At 33.9% G+C, this 23,077-nt stretch overlaps 1 protein-coding gene and 1 pseudogene across 1 annotated transcript; one reads left to right on the top strand and one right to left on the bottom strand.

Annotated features, from left to right (window-relative positions):
- Nucleotides 1-3,607: 3,607 nt before the first annotated feature.
- LOC120269340 lies at nucleotides 3,608-8,445 on the top strand (annotated as a pseudogene).
- Nucleotides 8,446-9,199: 754 nt separating this feature from the next.
- Nucleotides 9,200-16,767, bottom strand: LOC120269338 (cycloartenol synthase). The gene is made up of 19 exons (XM_039276673.1): nucleotides 16,619-16,767; nucleotides 15,953-16,155; nucleotides 15,682-15,867; nucleotides 15,494-15,583; nucleotides 15,142-15,336; nucleotides 14,958-15,042; nucleotides 14,290-14,456; nucleotides 12,870-13,058; nucleotides 12,469-12,582; nucleotides 12,121-12,243; nucleotides 11,910-12,032; nucleotides 11,739-11,837; nucleotides 11,405-11,461; nucleotides 11,226-11,272; nucleotides 11,001-11,144; nucleotides 10,624-10,801; nucleotides 10,168-10,248; nucleotides 9,990-10,073; nucleotides 9,200-9,520 (listed from the first exon to the last, which is right to left on the bottom strand). The coding sequence occupies exons 2-19, from the start codon at nucleotides 16,148-16,150 to the stop codon at nucleotides 9,401-9,403; spliced, it is 2,280 nt and encodes a 759-aa protein (XP_039132607.1). The 5' UTR covers nucleotides 16,151-16,155; nucleotides 16,619-16,767; the 3' UTR covers nucleotides 9,200-9,400.
- Nucleotides 16,768-23,077: the final 6,310 nt, after the last annotated feature.

The following is a 23,077-nucleotide window of genomic DNA, read 5'->3' as shown; positions in this document are numbered from 1 at the left end:
ATTTTGTAACTGTTTTTGCACTTGGAAAAATGAGATTGGTATATGCATATTACTATAGGGTTATATATGTAAACATCAATATGAATAATATTTTTGCTTAGCATATTTTGTTACAAAGATATCCAATTATACAATTTTAGGCTGCAATAGTTTACTTTGTAAATAAAATAAAGAGTAAAATATAAGAAGGTAATATGTGTAACATAATTTATTTTATTTTTTATTTTTTATTTTTTTATCATGTGAGGGATACAAAATTTTATTAAATCATCAATCATTTAATGTATTGCCATCGGATTCTTTGTATATGTGTTTGTTTTGCTGAGGACCTGGGTTAAATCCCAACTCATACAAGTGTAGGACAAAGGTATTGTAGAGATCATCGTGTGCATCATCTCTGACATGTGCCTTATTCATATTTGTATTAAAAAAAAAATTGCTAAGTCAAAGGCTACAACACATCCAAAAGATAAAACCTGTTTTAGATTTATATTTATATAAGAAAGTTATATAGGACGATGTTATATTTGACTCTGCAAAATTTCAGAATTTTTAGCCATGTAAATTGTGAGATATGATCAGATTTCTATAGGTGTGCTCAATATTATTTCTGCAGAGAATATAACGATTGCTTAGACAATTTGATGGTCTTGTATATGGAATTTGGAGAAGAGTAATATAACAAAGTTATATAGTTTGATGTTACCTAAATACCTGCAAAATTTCAGGTTTTATGCATCTGTAGTTTATGAGATATAGCCCTATTGGTATAAGTGTCTCGGATGATATTTTTGTGCATAGCCTGAAGAATTATGGCCATTTTTGATGATCATGAAGATTGAACTGGATAAGGTAAAAAAAATATGAAAGTTGTTCATTTCTGAGTTATCTTATTGTCAGTAAGATTGTATTACTTTTGAAGTTATATGTTTTGAGATATTTTTTATTGGAATAGGCATGTCTGAAACTGTTGGTTTACATAAGTATGATTTTTAATACTGGTGGCTTATATTCTGTAGGTCTCAAATCATTGTGAGGTTTGGATATGTTTTAGATGAAGATGCCTAGTTTTCTCATAAGTTTGAAATTTTTGATTTGTGTTAGAATTTGCAAAGCTACGTTGATTTTAATCTTAAGGTTTGTAGGTGTACGACCGTTTGTCAGCGTCCCAGGTCCATAGAGCTGGGTTCGGGGCGTGACACATATATAATAGATATATATTATTATGTTTTGAAAATAATATGCGGGTGCTCTTCCTTCCTTCCTTGAGTGGCCCAATATTTACTTTTTTTATTATGTTTTGTCTGTGTTTTAGTGTTTGTTTCAGGTAAAAATCATGTTAAGAGATAACTAAACTATACTCATATTTTTAATTTGGATATCAAACTCCAATTTGTATTTTTTTGATCATCATACTTTAATTTAATTCCAACTGAATGGTACTGATGGATTTTGGTGAGAAATATCTGAGATGGACACCGGATAAGCCACATGGAGACATTTGAACATGCCATATATTGATGTGGACTAGCCACGTCACTCTAAAAATAATGTCAATATAAAATTTAATGACACTTGGATGGATGATATAGCCCTTAAGGGTGACAAGGCTTGTCTACATCAGTATATGACCTGCCAAATGCTATCCACGTGACTTATCCGATGTTCACGCCTAACATTTCTCACTGGAATCTATTAAGTATCATTTAGTTAAACCAAAATCAAAGTAAAGTGAAAAAAAAATACAAATTGAAGTTTAGTGTGTAAAGTGAAATATATGTATAGTTTGATTACCTCTCGATTTTTACCCATTTGTTTCATTGTATTGGTCTTCACATTTAAAAAAATGGGTATGATTTAGTCTAATGGGTATGGCAAAATTAATTATTGTGTTAACTTCAATTGAAAATAAACACTCAAAAAGCAATTCTTTTGTTCAACATTTTTTACATAAAACTTGTACTATACATATCTATTGGTTTTTGCATACAAATTCTTAAAAAGGTATATAAACAAAATATTAATTTAAAATTATTTCAAATTTCTATAATTTTTATTTATTGTTGTTCATGTTTTAAAAAGATAATTTACCCATAAATAAATTTTCTCTTTCTCCGAGTTTGATCCATGCACCAAACATACGCTTATCCACGTGCAAAATTCAAGCCTCATTAAAAAAAACCAAGTGTTTTTTTAATCACACATTGTAGCATTTTTTTCATAAGATTTAATTTAAATAAATATATATATATATATAATTAATATTACTGTTACATAACTATATTATATTACTATTCTTTTAATTATTTTTACAAAAGACAGTAAGCATGGTGAATTTGAGTGCCCAACCATTATACTTTCACCAAGTAACACAGGAGATCCCCATCATCATTATGTTGAGTGGGACTTGAATTTGAAGCTTTTAAATTTCTACACAAATACTTGAATTTAAGGCTCTTAAATTCCTGCACCAATGCTTTTTATAGTGGAGCTAATGACTAGGCTATTAATATTTTGGACATTAATATTTACAGGTTACCCCTAATAGTTTATTAACAATGAATGAATTATTAAGTGGTGAAAGTTTTAATCACACATGAATGCACATTTATAAGAGTGTGAGTAGGGGTATAATCGATCAAGTTAAAGCCAAATATCAAGCTACTTGAGCTCGAGCTCGATTGAAAATACGCTTTCTCAATACTCAGCTTAAACTCAAACGAGTTTGGTTTTTGAAACTTAAGCTCAACTCGATATATAAATTGAGCTACTCAAACTCGCTCGATTAAACTCGATAAAAGCTAATAATAAACTTGGTTTAATTAGATATATTTTTATACCGGAACTCGAGCTTGAGCTTGAACTCAATTATATATATAACTAATATATAATATATACACACAAATACAACTACTCGATTAAGTTCGTGAGCACTCGAGTCAAGTATTAAAATGCTCAGCTTGCTTGACTACTCGAGCTCGACTCGACTATAAACGAGTCGAGTTCGAGCTTTCCCTGAATTAAACTCTAGTAGTTTGAGAGTAGTAATTTATCATTTACACTGTGTGTGTGTGAATAGTGGTTTATGTGCGGATAATTTTAACACTCAGGTATGTGCAGACTCTGCCCTCACTTACTCCGTCAGAGCTTTGTAGATGCCTTTACTTTTTTTAGCCGCTCATCTCAGGTGAAATAACAAAACAACTAATCATCCACCAAAGTTTATTATTCAATCCACATTATGAAGGGGTATTTATGTAGTTTTCATTTTTTTGGATATATTTATAAATATATGCAAAAAGAACCCTCGATTTTATAATAAATCTTTTTACGAAAACATCCTTTTCTTGTCTTTCTGTGTTTCTCTCCTTTTTGTCTTCACGCAAACCAAAGCCCTCCTTCTTTCTTCGTCTCTCTCTCTCTCTCTCGCTTGGCACGAAACCCTAGCTCCGATCCTCCAGAGATAGCGGCTGATCTATGGGTACGAAGGCCTTGGGAGTTCGCCGGCGGCGGGTGGCGGGGAGTTTCGAGCCGGAGGTGGAGTAGAAGCGGGGATCGTCACCACCATCATGTCTGTCATCGTGCTCGGCAAGAGATCTAACTCCATCTTTGAAGAGCTTCACCACCACTCACCGTCCCAATCCCCTTTCGACACCTCCGTGTCCAAGCGCATCCGCTGCTCCTCCTCGTCCCCTACTCATTTCCGCTTCTCGCCTCCCAGACCCTCATCTCAATCTCTGCGAGGTTTGATACTTCGGCGCATATCGATCATTTGAGGTCCTTGTTCCCGGATATGAGTCAGAAGGTGATGCATTTGCCCTTTTTTTTCACCGTTCAATTGGTTTTCTATTGATCCAATCCAGTATTTGATGTTTCTCATTAAAGCTATGAGTTATGGATTTGTTTTCAAGGTCTATAAATGCAGCCTTTTATTCTCAAATTCATCTGCAATTTGTTATACTTTGTTGTAATGCTAGGTTATTTTCACCACTTGCTTTAATTAGTGTTGGAAGGTGTAGTATTCTACTTATCTTGAGTCACTCTTGGCACTTGTATCTGAAGTGAATAATCAATTCACCTTCAAGTAAAAATGGGGATATATCTGGTGAAGTGGAGAAAACATAGCGACTATTACAGAGCACGTACATCATGTCGATTTCATCTAGGTAGCCCAGTCAGAGATATTATTTTGCAAAATGATTGGCCTCTCTTTGATTAATTTTGGAATTTGTACCATTCTGCCCATGTGTTTCACTCATGCTTATTAATACTTGTATGGGAAGTGACTAATCAATTTATATATTAGAAAAATGGGTATACCATTTGAAATAATGAAAATGTTGTTAATATTATGGAGCTCGGGTGTTGTGTGTTATTTCTCCCAGATGTTATGGTCTACAATTATTTGGCAAATTGACTGGGCCGATTATTTTTTGAATTTGAAACATCCTACCCATCTATTTCACTCATATTGCCATTTACTTGTATAAAATACCTAGGCATATATGTTCAAATCCATATTTACCTATTTAAATGATGTGGGAGCATTGGTTATTCTTCTGCTTCATATATTGAAAGGTTAATATACATATTAACATTCATCGAGAATCTAAGACATCTCAATGTGTGGTCCACAAGGTCCTCATACTATGGATCAGCTATTGAAACCAACATACCTTTTCATCTACAAATGATTTTGCATCATTCAAGTTAATAATGAGCCGACTTTGACTATTCTAAATACGGTGCTTCGCTACCTTCAGTTTACATTCTGAAATGTATATGTGGAATAAAATGGAACTCCACTAATTAATGATGTATCTTTTGTTGTAAATTATCTTATAGCGACTTGGTATTTTGTTAGTCTAGAAATTTATTTTGACTAAGCAGGGCTCTTTTACAATTTTTGGTTTTTGTCTATCGGACCATATGATGCAAGCAATTTGATTGTAGAGAGTGCTCCTTAGATTTTTTTTTGTTGTCCAAACTAAAGCCGGTATTTATTTTTTGTTTTTTGTTTTCATTCAAATTAATCAAGAGAATACCACATGACCATTTCTGCCTTGCTAATAAATTGTTGAATGATTTTTCAGTTTCTTGAGAGGGCATTGGAGGCATATGGTGATGACTTGGATTTTGCCATAATGAGTTTAAATGATCTCTATTTAGAATCAGCGGAGATGAACTTGATCTGCTATGGGCAAATCAGTCAATGAAAATGCATTAAATGTTCAATCATCTGGTGCAGGTAGGATGGCCTAAACATGCATAATTAAAAAATGTTATACGTGATCCTCTGCTTTTTTATATATATATATTTTTATATATTAGTGTTTAAGGTTCAAGGTTTCTATGAGTTTTTATATATTTTTTCATGCCATCTAGCCATGAGCAGAGTTCTTACACTTTTTCTTTGGTAAGTTATAAAAAGGTTGGCATAATAATCAGCTATTGAGAAAGCTTCCTCAAATGTTCCATCAAATCCCCAACATTATTTCAGTGTTTCAGATTATTTTTCTCATACTTTTCCTTGCTTTAATGATTAATACGCAAACTTTATTTGTTTCTTGACTCTCTTTCAAATTCACATGCTCCTTTCTACCAGTATTGTGTTATGCTTAGTTCTTGTTCCAGTCTTTACCTAATTCTCACCGCAAATTTTCCTTTATAATTATTCGCCTAGTAAATGTGTTACAATTTTTCAAGTAACTTCCCATATGCAAATTTTAAAAAGGTTAAATAAGATATGTTGTGTGGCATGACTGCTATGCTAACATTCTGTTTGGTGCAATTCACTTTGTGTCTTTCTGAACCCTTGAAAGTCGAAAACCCATCTTCTGTTTACTTGTAGAATATCTTAAATATGTCCATTTTGGTGTAGTTGCAGCTATGTGTACTTTATTATTCAAGTTATGAAGGGAATTATAACCTAATGTCAAAATCAGGTTCATTTATTAACTAGTTGTATTTGCTATAAGTCAACTCCTTGAGTAATAGTCTGTTGATACATTTTCATATCTTAAACTGATGAATTCTAAAGAACATAACAGCAAAAGCTAGTAAGATTACCATGAATTAGTGCCATGCCCAACAATTTTGTTGCATGATTGGTTACTGTATGCTGAATTTCTGATGGTAATCAGAAGTTTTAGGTTATTCAACTAGTAGTTACTGAGGTGAAGGTGCACCTTTATATTTTTAAGCATGGCAGTAAGTTAACTATCTGAGTTCTTTGTTTCGATGCCCAGTGAAGTTATTTTTGCCAGTTTTATGAATGTGGAGAAACTTGTTTTATTTTTTTTTGGTTCCTTATTTAACCAATTGGCATCCCATCTTCTTTCCTCAATTTAATGGATAAAGCTGAATGATCATTCACAGAGGAAGATGCAAGATTTGATTATAGTTCTGCTGTGAATTTGACAGGTATTTCAGACAAAAATAGCAGAGATGAAGGTCCTGTGCATCCATCTCCTGCAGTAACGCTTCCAAGAGATGGTTCTAAATGGGTGGATTTTTTCATTTTGGAGATGATGTATGCCTCGAATGTGGATGATGTAAGGGCTCGTGCTTCTAGGGCGCTTGAAGTGTTGGAGAAGTCCATCATGTCCCGTGTTGACTCTGAAGCTATGCAGAACTTCCAGAAGGTATTTTAACATCATATTTTTTGTAAGTAAAATGAACTATTTCTGAATAAGCTCATGCATATGGAAACCAACAATGTCCTAGGCAGTGTTGTTGTTCTTCTAAAGTCCTTTTGAATGTAAAACAGGAAAACATATTGTTTAAGGAGCAAGTAGAAGCTTTGTGTCGAGAAAATAATGTTCTGAATCGAGCAATAGCAATACAACATGAACACCAGAAAGAGTATCACGGGGAAACCAAGAAGTGCAGCATCTAAAACAGCTGGTATCACAGTATCAGGAGCAACTGAGAATACTTGAGGTATGAAGTTTTTTTGGTCTCATGATTGTACTGTTTTTATAAAATTTTGTCTTAACTGATGTCAGACCCAATTTTGTCTATTTTCAGGTTAATAATTATGCATGGACAGTGCATCTCAAACAAGCTCTAATGAGCAATTCCATACCGGGGAATTTGCATCCTGATAACTTTTGAGATTCAACTGAGCTCCTTTCTGGTTTTCATCCCTTCAAATGGTATTCATTTCCAAAGACTTGTCTTATTGTGCACAGATATTGTTATGAATGACATCTATATTACTGTGAAATGTCTACATTGGTTCCCTTTTACAATTTGAAAATGAAAGTCGATTTTATTTTCCATGACTGTGCAGCATTGGATGAGGATGGGCTTAGATCTCTATCCTCGTGTCAGAAATGGAAGATCCTATCAGACAATTGCGCAGCTTCAGATGTCATTAGGTCTTCAAACCAATGTAAGCGTAGATGGGAGTTACTGCTACTGGCTAATTACTGGAAAATTAGGAAATGGGAGTTCATATCTGTTTATGGATTGTCAGTGGAGAAAAGGTTCTGGCCTTCCACCTTTCTTTGACCATCAAGTTTTTTATTCCATGGATGCGGTTATCAATGTGGATCAGACAGGCTAAAGGAAGAGTGATTCAGAGGGTAAATTTTTTTAATAGGGTTACCAAAATAGGGTCATTTTTCACTTTAGGGTTCAAACTTCAATTTGAATCAAAATAGTTATCCAGCTTCAATTTTGTTTCATAGAGTGGTCACTTGAGAGATTTCCAGCCTATTGTTGATGATGTATATGACGGAAATTATCTATTATCATATATATGACACGTTGTCTGCTTAGCTGACAATTCTATCTTACCTGCTGACTGAGAATTTCTAGCATCACATTATTAAAAATAGGTTGGAATATTTCAAGTGACCATTCTGTGAAATAAAATTGAAGTTGACTAACCATTTTGATTCAAATTGAAGTTTGAATCATAAAATAAAAAAGGACCATAGTTTGATGCCCTATCAAAATATTTACCCGTGATTCAGAAGACCTCTGGATCGCTGTTGCTGTGGTAAGTAAAACTGCAGATGGATGCATATATGAAGAGATGCCATTTTGCTTTCTTGAGAGACAAATTTGATTCATTTCTCATTTTAGCATCCTATGATTAACAACTCGGGGTGAGGTGGAAGTATCACTCAAGATTCTAAAGCTTAATGCAATGATGATCACACAGGACAGTTAATCAATATTAGCATCAGAGTATGAATAACGTTTTTTTGGTAGAGCAATTACTCTTATCTGAATAAAGGTGTTGAGTTATCTGTGCCGATTCTTTGATCAGTTAGGTCTCTCAAAGTTTAAACAAGCAAGCCTCGGCGCCATAAATTGCAATCTTTGTATGAGTTTAAAAAGATGGTTGCTTCGGCCTGTTGTGTACGTCTGATTTTGCTTGGTTATAACTGTTTTTTGAACAGGCACTGGGGTAATACAGTTTTGAGATTTCCACTTGTTGCATTGCCTTGTTTCTTGTTGTGATCTTGGAGCAGTGGCTGTTCCCTCCCTTTTTCCTCTGCATTTTTTTTTTTTTTGAATGTTAATGAGATAAAATCAGTCATGGATAATTTAGAGGGGATGTATTTTTTCCAGAGATATCTGAAATTTTTTATGCTTATATGAATTTCTTCATTACTTAATGTTGGGATTCATTACTAGTTATAATTCAATACAAATTCATATTTCTTGAGAACTAGTGAGAATGTGTTCTTTAGTTCAGTTATGGGTATAGAAGAACATTCATACTGTTATATGAGTATCATCAGGGTTTTCCTGTTTGGATGTTTCGTATTTGTTTCGGTCCATGATCTGAAGAGAGAACATGGAGCAAGACAGATGAAAAGGCCAGTAAAACTGAACACAATGCTAAGTGAACGCATACCATACTGAGTGGTGAACTAGTTGGACAACATTCCCGGAGGCGACCATCGAGTTAATAAGTCAACAACAAGCTGGCCTCAGGCATCTCACCGGCAGCCTTGATGAGTTCTGTAGATTTAATCAATACTGATGAGCTCTAAGGAATTAGAGCTAGTAACTCTCTGTCTAATATGGGTCTGGACATTACTCTGTTTTGTATTGTATGATGCCTGCTGTAACACTTGTGGTTGCTGCTCTGCCGTGCTCTTCAACTACTTCATTTTTGTTTTTTTGTCTCTATGGAATTTAGCTCATTTTGTCATCCATTTGGCTGGAGAGTCACCTATTTGGCAAAATCAACATGAATACAAGTTTGCATTAAGGTTCCAATAGTTGCCAAGATAATCTATGTCTAGGAAAGTGACTGCATATGTTTTATTCAGAGTGTTACAATACAATGCACTTTTTTTTTTCAGCTGATGATGCCAGGAAAAGATCAGTTACTACTGGATCATGCCACTGAATGCCGGCGAGACATGCATAATAATTAATGATTTAAGTAGGGCAGGACTCGGCAACGATATGCACCAAGTGCCCATATTGGAAATATGTTCCGATACGCGGAATAGCTGATCATGCAGTTTCTGTTGAACACTCCCATAATTTCCTGTCATTAACATATGAGCGAAAAATTAATAAATAAATAAATGTTGGTGCATCACAAGAATGTTGACAGATAATCTATTATTAGCATTACTATAGTAGTTGTGGGATGGATCTTTACATATAAATTGTCTGACTGGTTAAACAAATATAAGGCAAAACTAAAATGATTGATGAGCAAGCTTTAATCAATTTATTCCCTCAATTCCTATTTGTAAACAAATAATGACCTCAACAAGAATGAAAAATTAGATTTCTTCATGAGCTCAGTCAATTGACTCCAACACAAAGTTAACTATAACCAAGACAGATGATAACAACTTTTCCCCTCATTAACTGTTAAAAAAAAGAAAAATAAACTTTGGCAAAAATTATTAAGCGTTTTAGCCCCTGTTTCACTAATTGTGTTTTCATCGATTTTTATAGAACTGCAGGGCTAAACTGTCTCTATGGTGAGATTCAATTTGACTTACTTGTTGAGGAAACTCTCCATTTTCCAATTGCATGTTAATCAACACTTTTGCCGCACGATGCAATGGTTTCGGATCTCTTTCCGCCTGCTCCAAAGATCGCAACAAAAGCATTACAAGGGTGATGAGCATCAGCTCAACTTAAATTAAATTCAAGAATTCCAAGTTCAATAAAACAAACCTGTCCAGCTTCAATAAGAGTTAACATGGCCCATCCAGTGTTGACTGCATGTGGCTGGTTACCCTCTAGATTTGTGTATACCTGTTTAGGTTTAAGAAAATGGATGGATTCACAAATAAAAACCTTTTCCTCACCCAAAGGAAAAAATAAAATAAAATAAAATAAAATAAAATCAAACAGATAAAAGTGCTCCGGATAAAATGAAACTCATTTGCAAATATTAAACCTTTCCTCAACCACAAAAACAGAGAAGATTTAAGAAAGAAAAAACTCCAAATTTATATCCACTCTGGGAGACATCATTTGTCATGCTTAAATTTATATAATATACACATGTCTAGGTAAAAGTGAAGCCAAATAGAAAATTTTCAGTATAAATTAAAAAGACAGCATATGTTAACTTATACCTAATGAAATAGGCTCTTATGTAAGTTGAATAGTGTTTTGAAATGTTACCTTGTCCTGACAAGAAAGGTAACTCTCTCCCCAGCCACCTGAAGGTAGCTCTTTTGACAACAGAAAGTCACAAGCTTTGCGGACACAGGAGCTATTCTTGTAGGTTCTTCCTCCAGCAATTAGTCCCAAGGTTCCAAACCATATGCCATACGTAAAGCATACAGCCCAAGAACCATACCTGATAAACATTTCTAATGGTGAAAAATTTATACTTCTAATTTGAACAATATCACAAAATAAAGTGGAACTTCTGTCACTGATATTGTGGCCTCCACCTACCAACACACATTCACACAAAAGTAAAACAATAACAATAAAGAAATTGAGACTCAAACAGCACAAAAACAATAGGGGTTAAGAAACTGTCATGTGCAAACCATGAACCATCAGGCTTCTGCGTCTTTTCAATAAAGTTGACTCCTTTTTGAATGGATGCTTCTATCTCTTCTCGCCGATGTCCCGGGTATAATTTCTTAAATGCAGTTAGCGCCTGGATTGATGCTGAAGTGCACTCCACATATCTGAAATTGGATTTCGCTGTCCAATCATAAGGCAATCATATCATGGAGAAAAACTCACTTGGAAGGAAAGAAATATCCTACGGGTAATCAATAACGATATCCCCAAAGGTCTCAGCAGGATTGATCATCTGGAAAGAGAAAGCATAGGCATCTGTCAATACTAGCGTACAAACACATAGAGGGACCAATTTAAATAACTGGAAAAACAAGCCAAATCATTGAAGGTCAAAAATATGAGAGAATGTGTTCAGAGAAATAACCTCCATCCAGGCATAAGAGCGTGTCAGTTCATAAGTGGCAAGGCCACCATCTTCGTTCTGCACACATACGAAGCTGAATTCTTTAATATGATATTAGAATAGAGAAGACAAACCTATCAAGTCAATGAAAGCTAGCAACAGTTATCTTGATTAAAATCATCAACAAAGGCTCAACACTCTTTGTTATGCATCTGTAGAAGCCATATATTCTAATATAGCACAAAATATTATAATGGCAAAAAAATAAGTAGATATGCTAGGTATTGGAGTGCACAAAATAATTTCTGAGCAATCAAGTTGCCACTGAAATTACTAGTGTTTTGACACAATTTACCATGAGGGAAAGGATGACATTGACAGCATCATAAAGCCGTTTTGCATCTACAGGTTCCCCAACAATTTCTGGTGAAAATCGTGATAATAGAAGCGAGGCCTGTACAAGAAAGGATAAGATTATGAATAGGAATCATATATTAAAATATAAACGGTGTCCTGTCCTTGCAACCTTTAATCCTTCTGCTGTGCAATCAGATATAGGCCAGCCATGATCTGCCGTAGAAAATGGCCATGCACCTTTAGAAATGTGGCGATACCAGAAGCTAAGATCTCCAGGACAATCATCAGGGACCTTAAAGAAAAATTGAATATGTCAAAAGAAAAACTTTACAAATAGTAACAAAGAGAAGCTGAGACAATGATAGCATAAGGAAATTAACCTGTGTTTTCCGTATGTAATCATGTGCCTTTTTCAAAGGATGAGCAAATTCTTCAGAAAGGTTAGTCGCCACAATTGCTTGAACAGTGAAAGCAGTATCCCAAAGTTGGCTGCCATTATAACCCTATACAATCCATTCAATGTCTATCAATTGAAAGTGAAATTCAGAAGCCACTTCAAGCAGACGGAAGATCATCAACTTGATCTCAATACCACCAAAATATGATGACAATTCAAAGTTGCCTTTCCTGAAACTAATGCTAGTCTTGCAACTTCTTGGCCACTAATAAAGAATGTGAAAACCAGCAGTGTGAAAAAATAAAAATGCCTTACGCTAGATTTCTCAAACCTGCATTTTCATGCCATCTTCAGCTACCCATAGATAGTCATAGACTCTTGGCAGATGCAACTTAAAGGCCTCTGAATTTGGATCCTCCACCCAACAGCATAGCATATTTAGTACCTATCAATTGCAGACTTCAGCCAACCAGAGCTAAGATGATGCTATCAAAACATAAGTAGAAACAAAAGTGATCTTGCACGCAAAACAAATTAGGATCTTGCATGAACAAAATTCACCAGAATGAGATGTAACTGTTTAAAAAAGAAACAACGCAGTTTCATTAGATATATTAAACAAGCAGAAGAAGAAATAACACAGTTTCATTATATATTAAGCAAGCAGTCAATTAAAAGAACAAAATTCATTGATATACTTGAAAGAGAATAACCCAGAGTCTTTGTTCTTACCTTGTTTACAGGACCAACACAGATATATCTAGTGTTCTCATCTTCGTAATGAATGTGTTGCATGGTGGTCCGTAGAGCCTTTTCCCTTAATTTACTACCAGGCCAGTGCAGCAGAACTGGTTCAGCGAACTTATGAAGAGATGCCCAAAGAATATCTTGAAGCAGCGGGTGGGGGTAATATAGGTCTTCCTGCAACATGCGATCAAGCAGTCCATGAGTATGGAGCAAGAAATGCTGGGAAATCTCTCAGCAAGCGAGCCAAGGCAGCCACATTGAACTCAAAAAGTGACATGATTACAAAAGAACTGTTGCTGATATTCTTCCAGATTCATATGCTAATGGCATGAAGTGGATACATGCCATTCAATAGTCTAAATATAATAACTTCAATAATCATATAAATTTTATAAAAAAAAATTGTTACAAACAATGTAAGATTCACTTTCTCTGACAACATAAAGCAATAAGAACAGAATGAAGTAAAAACATTTCACAAGCAGCAACCAAGCCCAAAAAAACTCCAACAGCTTATGATATTGGAGAGATTTTACTAACCAGCTAAAGCATAGAAAATTTCAGTGCAAATATAATTGCAACATATGTCTTTATCACTCAAATATTTACACCTTCGGAAATTAAATTTTGCCGCTTCTCAGCTTGGATAATTCAGTGAGGCAAAGTCCTCTAGTGTCCATATAATGCATAATAATGTATGGAGGAGCTGAAAGCCAGAAATTGCATATCATAACCAATAAAATTATGAAAATAAGGCACTCATCCCAAATTTACAGAACATTAGCATTATAAGCTCGCCATTGGACCACAAATTAGATTTTCGAGAAAATGTAAAGAGGAATATGTGCTTGTAGTCTACATTCTTCTATTCTGCTAAGACCACTGCAATGATAGGGATAAATAATACGGGAAAATGGTAGCTGCAAAGGTGCCTGATGAGATTACATGAGACACACAAAATGTTTAGATTTAGATAGTTAAACTATATCCAATATGAGTTCTGTATAACCACATGCCAACATGCTTAAACATGAGTTGCAATTACATTTCTTCCTACTATAGAAAAAACAAACATAAACAGCATCCTTAGTTAAATTAAATTGCATCACAATGGCAATTGAATACTCATTAGCAAATAATATGAAGTCTGCATAAAAGCATATTGAGTAAGCTCATTTAAGTTTACTTACTAATTTACTATTAGTTTACCTAATTGTATTGCATAGACATTTTCTAAACATACTATGACCTTCTAAAATTCTCTTTCTTATATTAATTGGAATAAAAAAAAATAAAACATATGCCCTCTTAACAAATATATAGTGTAACAAAAGTAAAGTATAATTCTTTGTACTGAATTATTAACAAAAGTAGAAAACATATTAGAATGGAATGATAATCCAACCTTTGCACATTGATTACGAGCAAGGTTCCAGTCTATGCGATCATATGAAAGATTATACAGTTCTTTTCTTAGGGATAGAACCAATGGTGTGATTGGCCCCACAAATCTCTTTCCATAAATGTATGACATGGGCAAATAAACCATCCGACAGTGGCACCACATGCGTCCTGCAGAAGCATGAAATTGAAGACAAAGATTATAGGCACTCAAACACAAAGCTGAATCAATCATGAACTTGAATTAGATTGCTAAGACATCAAAAATGTAGATATGTGCCTCCATCAAATTTATAGCTCAATAAGTAAACCATTAATTTAGAGGACAATAATTCGAATTTGTTTTTGTATCTGGTATTCACATTCATTGAGTACTACGGGAAGCATCTGATGTTATTCATGACTGATACAAAGATGTAAATGAATATAAATTCATGATTTTCTCTAAAAGCTTAGGCATAAAATAATAATAATAATAATAAAACAGCTACTGCAAGCTTTTTATTAGATATGTACTTCATTTAGCTTGTAATATCCCATATCTAACTCACACAAGCACAGGAGCATTAGGGTAAAAGGTTACCAAGAGCTAATATAATTAGGATTACAAAAAAGGCAAATAATAATAATAAATAAATAAATAAAATAACATATATTGAAGAGCAAAAAAACCTGGATGAATTGGGAGAAAGTATGGGAGAAGCCATATCTCAGGGGGCAACGGATTGTTGCCAGACCAATCAAATACTCCAAGTACCTAACATTGTGCCAACATGCAATAATAAGAGTATGTTCCAAGCACAAGCCATGCATGTGCCACTTACTATATGAAAGAAAAAAAGTTGAGTTTCCTTACAGAAAGCCAAAACTTCCCCCATGATGTTATCAAAGTTGCACCACCATGGTCCAAAATCCATTTTCTTCCTCTTTGCATGGTCCCATCTCCTCCTTCAGCTTCTTCACCCAGCAACCTTAGAGTAATATATGTTAGCACTGAGCCAAACATTGTACTGTGACCCTCGATGTGTAAACCCCAACCTCCATCTTTATTCTGCAACATATGAACAGGTTACAATATGATCTCAATGCATCTCATCTCCTCCATCTAGTATTAATGCTTAAGTAATGATTTACATAAAAGGAGAAAAGCTTAAAGTTCAATAGCAAGCAGAATATATTGTAAACAGAACCAAATTAAGTAACCATGCCTGATGGTTGTAAAGATATCTGCACATCTCCTGTTGGTGTTGCGGTGATAAGACAGCATTCAGAGCTCCCGTAACATATAATGCTATAACCTGTTATACGACGCATCAAAGAAAAACAAAACAAACCAATATTTTATCATCCCACATATCAAAATTTAGAAGCAAAAGATATAGAAGTAAGCAATTACCAAGCCAGGCATAAGGAACATTGGACCACCATAATCCCCAGGCCAGTGCCCATCATGTGCTTGGAGTGTGGAGTGCCGGCTGATAGCCCTTCTTAAGGCAGTGGTAACAGCCACCTCCGTCACATCTTCATCGTCCTCAACCTTGACTTGAGGAAGAGTGAGCTCTAGCGGGTTCTCCTTTGCAAACTGCACTCAAGGAAAAAAATTTACCTTGTTAATTTATTATGGAATAGATATGATAATATCAACCAATAATTACAGTTAAATATACCTGCAAACGCATGAGGAGATCAGAGCTATGCTTCCTTTCAAACCGGTGCTGACGAAATGCCTCACGCGCCTTTTCCACCTCTGCAAGTTCCTCTGGTGATCCATAATTAGGGTCGAACTCCCAGACCTGCCTACCCACATGGTTGTTCGTCGTCCGAAGCCATGGGTTGCCTCCTTCCGCAATCTTAAGCCTCCACATCCTCTCTGCAAGAAACTACCTTCTTATTAACTACATTATTTCAACTAAAACTCAGTAGCATTCTCACCAGACAAATCACCCACAATTTCTTTCTTTTTGATAAATGTAGACAAGCTATGGTCGCAAACCCTCTATTTTTCACTAAGAAAGGGAACCAAACACCAATCTACTATCATAGGGTGGGTAATCACCCACAAATTACAGGAAAAAAAATCAAACTTTTTAACCAAAAAAAAAAAAAAAGGCCTAACATTATATATACACAAAAATCATTAACCAGAAATTAACAGAAATTGTTAGAGATCGCCATGCGATTCACAGATAAATCAATCAATCAAAGCCAAAAGACAAAAAAAAAAGTAGAAATCTTAGACAATGCATAACAAGAGCAATAAATTCAATTCAAATGCAAACAATGGCTCAAAATCAAGACAATGATGAAGAAGAAGAAGCAAATGATGGATCGACCTTTGGCGCTCAAACCAGTGGAAATCGTTGGCGGCGGAGAAGGACAAGGGCTCACCGAGGAAAAATCAATGGAAAGGTGAAAAGAAAAAGTAGGGTTTGAGAATCAAAAGAAACACAAAACTATAAAAAAGAGCTCGTTTCTTGAATCTTGAATCGTAATTCGAATGTTGCAGGATGAGCACGTGCTCACATTAATGACACGTGGTGTTGCTCACGTGCAAAAGATTCGTAATGGATGGATGGATGGGAGTTGATTTTTTAAATTAGTTTGATCCAACGGCTGCAAAATGATTCATTTCCGCAGTGTTTCTATTTATAGGCCGGGCTATTCCGGCCTCAAAAAAGACAAAGACCATAATTAATAGAGTTTTTAAATTTTTTTTTTAAATTATAATAACCTGATGTAGAAAAAAAAAGTTAAATTAAAACAAAAAATAATAATTAATGTGGATAGAACTCTTGGCTTTGTTTGGTTGGGGGAGGGAGGAGGGGTGAGGGGGTGTTGGGGGATGTGGGTGTTGTTTGGTTGGGGAAGGGGGGTTTTGAGGGGGTGAGAGGGGTGAGGCACCCCTCACCCATCATAATCCACTCCCCCAAATTGAGGTCTTTTGGGGGAGTGGATGTTTATTTTTTTTTGTTATTTTTTTAAATAATGCAAAATATCATTAATGCCCTTCACCTATATGTAGAATTCCTATTGTATCCTATATATTAAAACCCTATCATTATCATTTCACAAATGAGAATATTAAAACCTGATCATTGGGTGTTCACATTTTAACCAATATTTGTCAATTATAATCAAGATGTTATGACTCCTCATAATTTTTTTTCAAATAAATATTTTATCCTAATTATTGTGTGTGTGTTTTATAATGTTTATCATATATTATATATTGTGTTATTATTATTATTCTACAATTGATTATTATATATATATATATATATATTATTACCTATTTTATTGTACAAGGGCAAAATAGTCAAATACACATTACACTCTTTCTCTCTCCTCCCCACTCCTCTTTTCAACTAAAAAAAAAAAACTACTTCTCCACACCCCTCAATGAACCAAACACAATATTTTTTCAAACCCTCCATACTCCTCCCCCCTCACTCCTCCTCACCCCCTCCCTCTCTGAACCAAACAGGGGGTTAAAAATGATAAATAATTACCCTTTGTTTATTGACAATACGTTGAGCTGTCGAGGAAGTAATTTTACATTTATACACACCTTTGGCTTGACTTATTATTATTATTATTATTATTATTATTATTATTATTATTATTATTATTATATAAATATAAACAAGTTATGTGTCAAGAGTGAGACAGACACATGCTTGGAGAATTTGAATCTGTATACTTAGCTTAAAAAAATGAATACCTTACTTAAAGAATTGATGTCAATAGACCAAATAATTGTTTGACCGGACTAATTTAAAGCTCGTCACTTTTTAAAGAACAATTATATATATGTCTAATAAAATAAATCAATGGTTTTCTTGATGATTTTTAAGAATAATTCATATAAATTTTTTTTTTTTAAAAAAAAATCAAAACCATGATGAAAACAATGGGATACTTCCCACTTATATAAGCGTCCATATATAACAGGAAATAAAGGGTTGTTTTTGCAAAATATATATATGAAAACATATTTCAAAAAACCCATGGACCTTTTCAAAAGAATTCCTTCTTGAGCTTCTTTGGCGATGGAAAACGACAACCTCGCCGCCGTCTTGGCGAGCGCCACCGTGACCAAGAGCCCCTGATCGTCCTCCAACGGTGAATCTGTCACACCCACCCTTTTACCGAGTTAAATGTGGCACCCATCAGTTAAAAATTCCTTTTTAACTGGAAACTGACGCTCCTCAAAACCAAATCAGACTTACAGATTACAATTTACAACTTTACACCAACTACAGGATTCAAATACATAAATACAACAAATATAATTACTCAAATTTGCGGGTACAACCGCTACAAGATTACGACAACAACAAATAGAAAGAAAAGTATGAGACCCATTACAATCTTGGACTCAACCTTGACTAGCTCTATAGTCGAACAGTGGTCTACTAGGGTCCTGCTCCTACAACTATAGCACGTTCAGTTGGTCGATAGTGGCTCAATAATTTCAAATAATTAAGTGTAGTGTACATAAAGTGTATAAACATCAATTCCATCAATTCTCAAATAATTTCCCAACTTTTACAAATACCAGAATTTTAGAAAAAAATACAACTTTAAAGAGCTTTTGAAACATAAATTCATCATAAATCAACATCAAATCGGATTTCTCTAAAAACACAAATTTTGTGAGGGACTGCCCTCCTAAGAGCGACAACTGACTTCGTTCCCTCACCACAATTCAAAATAACATAAATCTCAAATTCAAAATAAAACAATACCCAACACTCATCCAGCATAACATGGTCTAGAAACCTTTCTGACCTTCACCGTGGCCACGGCTAGGTTCAGAGCCGTCAAGGAACTCATGTCCTTAACGTTGACCCATCGGTTCACCTGTCGGTGACCCCGGTTACCCGATGAATATCCAGTTAGGGCTCTACGCTCCCACCTGAACTGACCCTCGTAGAAATTAACACTCAGGTCCACCACGCCACCTCTAAAGGCTGGACCGTGGGGATCCACTACTGCAGTAGTCGGGCCTTAGCCTGCCGTCACCGTCCAAACCATCAAGTAGATACATCAATAATACAATCGGTATAAATCATATCACAAGATCCTTATCTAGGACAAGCATTCACATCTCGAAAATAAACATTATTTTCCAGAAAGCCAATGCCAAAAGTATAACAATGCATAAACCAGTAAAGTCCAGATCCATGATACCATTTTCTATACCAGGAATGAAAACCAATTCCACAAACAATATCGATAAAACATTTTAATATGCTCACATGGTTTCACAATTCATTCCAAATCAAAGCATATGTAACCATAAAAAATAAACACATGAACCAAATAATTAAATCATATATTCATGTATTTTCACTATTTGAAAATCACATATAATTATACAAAATCATGTATATCAATACGATCGACATGGCACATCAACGGCAAATAAATAATAATAAATATAAGTATACTCCAACAGTATACGCAATTAAACATAATAAAATGAAATAATTAAACAAACATTTTCCAAAATACTAGCCATTAAATAATTATTTCAAAATAATAATAATTAAATAATTATTTCCAAAATAATAATAATTATCCAATAATTTAAATAATAGCCACTATCAACTCACCTGGTCTCCCTTTGTTTTCTTACTAGACTTGGAACTCCCTCCCAAGCCTAATCAACACCTAACATGAGAACAGAATAAAATAAATAAATACGACAACTAAAAACATAATTGATCCCAACAGAAAATACAAAAAATCAATAACCGACTCTCTAATTAGGCCCACTCACTCCAATCAGTTAAAACACAACCTTGTATAGTTAAACCGGTCTCCAATTGCATTTAAATAAACCCAATTTATGCTAGACCATTCTGAACCAACCTCAATTCCACTAAACCAAGTTCAAATTCATTGAACCAAACTCAATTTCACTGAACCAACCTCAATCTAGCCAACTAGCCTTGAACCAACTCCAATTCTTATACAAAATCTGTTGAACCAGCTTGGTTCAACCGAACCCAAATTTTCCTTGAATTGGTTCAGCCTAACATCCAAACCAAGCCCAAATCAGTTTTAACCCACTCAATTTAACCAAACAATCTAAGTCCAACCACACTCAACTTGATTTGATTAAACTTAGACCAAAATCAATTCAATTGAACCCAACCACTCCAATTCTCATCCAAACCCAGCTTCAATCCATTTAATGAACTTGACTAAACCAAATCAAATTCTCTTCACTTGATTTGATCAAGCCCACTCAACCAAATTAAACCCAACTCAATCACGTCAATTCAACTCAACCAAATCAATTCCAACTTGGTTTGATCCAACCAAATCAATTTGGCTAAACCCAACCAATTCTAATTCAACCATCATCTTTAGCAACTTAATCATCATAATCATCAACTTAATTAACCAAACTAAATCCTAATCTCGGTGCTACAGTAATACTACAGTAAACCGAAAATCTCATCCTCCATTTCAAGCAATTTCATCATGTTTACGAGGGTTTTCTCAAAACAATTTCAAACACTTATCATCTACAACAATTAAACATGTTTTTCTACTCAAATCCATCATTTTTCTTCATCAAATCCATCAAATACACATATATACATGCAAACATACATTCATTCATGAAAAATACACTAAGAAAAACTCTTACCAAGCAAGGTCGTCTCTCTAGTAAGCTTTCGACGATCTCAATCCTCGACCTCAAATCTTTCATTTTTCTTCTCATTTCTTTTTTTTTTCTTGGGTTACTGTAGCAGCATGAAGGAGAAGAAGGAGATGAAACCATCAAACTCTAGATTTTTCTCAACTTAAGTTATCTGCCGAAATTTACTGTTAGTTCCTGAAAATACAATCTCTTACAAAAAGGTTCCTGAAAAGTTCATCAATGGTCCCTGAATCATGAAATAGTATTTCCAAAAGATCCTTACAAACTATACAACAGTCCCTGAATTATAACACAATATTTCAAAAAGATCCATGCCGCCTTACCTTTCAGTCTTTGGTTTTCAGAAACATTTCATGTCCATCCTTTTTCTATTACTCTTTAACCCAAAATTTTTTAGAAACTTTCACATTTAGGTCCTTATTTTTCCCACTTGGGGTTTCTCAACAAGATTGCTCTGTAGAAAAATCTTACTGTAGTAATACCCTCAATATATTTTTTAACATGTATCCAAAAGTTCAGGGTATTACAGAATCACCGCCGGATGATTTCTAGATCCAAATCTCGAGGTCTATCCTAGGGTCTTGGGATTTGGGGTTTTGATGAAGAAGAGATGTTTATTGAGATGAATATAAATAAAGGAGAGGGGTGAGATAGAAAAAAGATTTGAAAAGCAAGAAAACTTGAGTCTTTTTTACATACATAACCCTATTAAATCTCAAAATTATATAGCTCTTCGAAATATTAGATCATAAAATTTTGAAAAAATAATTATTTTAACAAAATGATTATTTTAGGCTAAATAATAATTCTATAATAAGTTTAATGATTTTGTTTAGAATATTTTTTAACAAATATTTAAAAATAAATTGTTTTTGAAAATGTTTTTTTCTATAAAGTCCAATAAACAAAAATATAAAAAGGATTTAAATATTTATGATTTATAAGGATTTTTATTTTTATTTTTGCTTGTATACTATCATTGAAAATTCACGTAAATATCAATCAAGAAAATCAAATATTATGTATATTTCTTAAAAATACCCCTCCACCGCACATTAGATTAAAAAAATATACTGTATATTATGTAAATATGTATTTTTTTATACTAATAAAATGAGAATTTTTACTTAAATTCATAAACTAACATGATAATGTTAAGTTTTATCTAAATTTGATGAATAAAACTTGCTTAAATTTTTTAAAAATATATATGCTAGAATATTAAATTAATCACTACTAAAGATTTTTAGTATTTAGATGGAATTAATAAATTAGGTTTAATCTTTTTTAGGATAATATATGCAAAAAATATTACTAATAACTATTACAAATATTTTTGGATATGTATATATATGCACAGGATTTTAGTTGTTTAATATGTAATAATATCTTTTAGTAGTGTATGCAAAAGGGCAGGGGTGGAGCCACAAATTATATAGAGGGGGAGAACTACAAGTTTTAAAATAATTAATTAACAAAAATTTTAAATAATAAAATACATTTAAATTTTTTTTATAACAATAAGTAAATTTTAAGAGAAACAATTAAAATTAATTAATATATCAAAATAAATATTTTTATCAAAATTTAGATTTGTTTGTAATTCTCACTCATGAATTTTAGAATAAACCCTCTAATTTATTTAATAAAAAATAAATTTATTTAGATTTTATTTTAATAAATACCTATTTGAGATGACTACTAAACGGAGTCTCCTCCCTTGGTTATTTAACCAAGGGAACTCCCAGGTCCTCCAATTGTGGCTTGATGCGCGACACCATCGGATGTTGCCACGTGGCTGCAAAACTCATCCACATGGATGGAAAACACCGTCAACATTTTGTCCCTTTGATGAACAGTGAATGATGTAGTAAGGGCGGGAAATGAAAATTTTTGTGGGATCCTAGTTTCATTTCACACTTTGCATCTTCTTTCCTTCAAGCCTCCAAAATTTCAGAAGTTGTGAATCCTTGTTCTAGAATTTGAGTGTGGGACTGAAGTGAATCCTAGTTCTGGAATTTGAGTGTGGGACTGAATTGAAAACTTAGAGGTATGTAGAAACTTCATTGTTGGATATTTGCATGATTTTTTTATATTTTTGTATTTTGTTTGC

Source organism: Dioscorea cayenensis, chromosome 9 (genome assembly GCF_009730915.1).
Source record: "Dioscorea cayenensis subsp. rotundata cultivar TDr96_F1 chromosome 9, TDr96_F1_v2_PseudoChromosome.rev07_lg8_w22 25.fasta, whole genome shotgun sequence".
In the NCBI taxonomy this organism is placed as follows: domain Eukaryota; kingdom Viridiplantae; phylum Streptophyta; class Magnoliopsida; order Dioscoreales; family Dioscoreaceae; genus Dioscorea; species Dioscorea cayenensis.
The sequence above is the reverse complement of the archived record's forward strand: the minus strand, read 5'-3'. Positions and strand labels throughout refer to the sequence as shown.

Bases quoted from the DNA above. Each gene is read 5' to 3' on its own strand.
- LOC120269338 (XM_039276673.1), bottom strand. From the start codon at position 16,150: ATGTGGAGGCTTAAGATTGCGGAAGGAGGCAACCCATGGCTTCGGACG. The intron at 15,584-15,681 runs GTAATTGCTTAC...GTCGTATAACAG, and splicing joins TGTTCCTTATGCCTGGCTTG to GTTATAGCATTATATGTTAC. The intron at 11,145-11,225 runs GTAGGATATTTC...ATCCAATTTCAG, and splicing joins GATATCGTTATTGATTACCC to ATATGTGGAGTGCACTTCAG.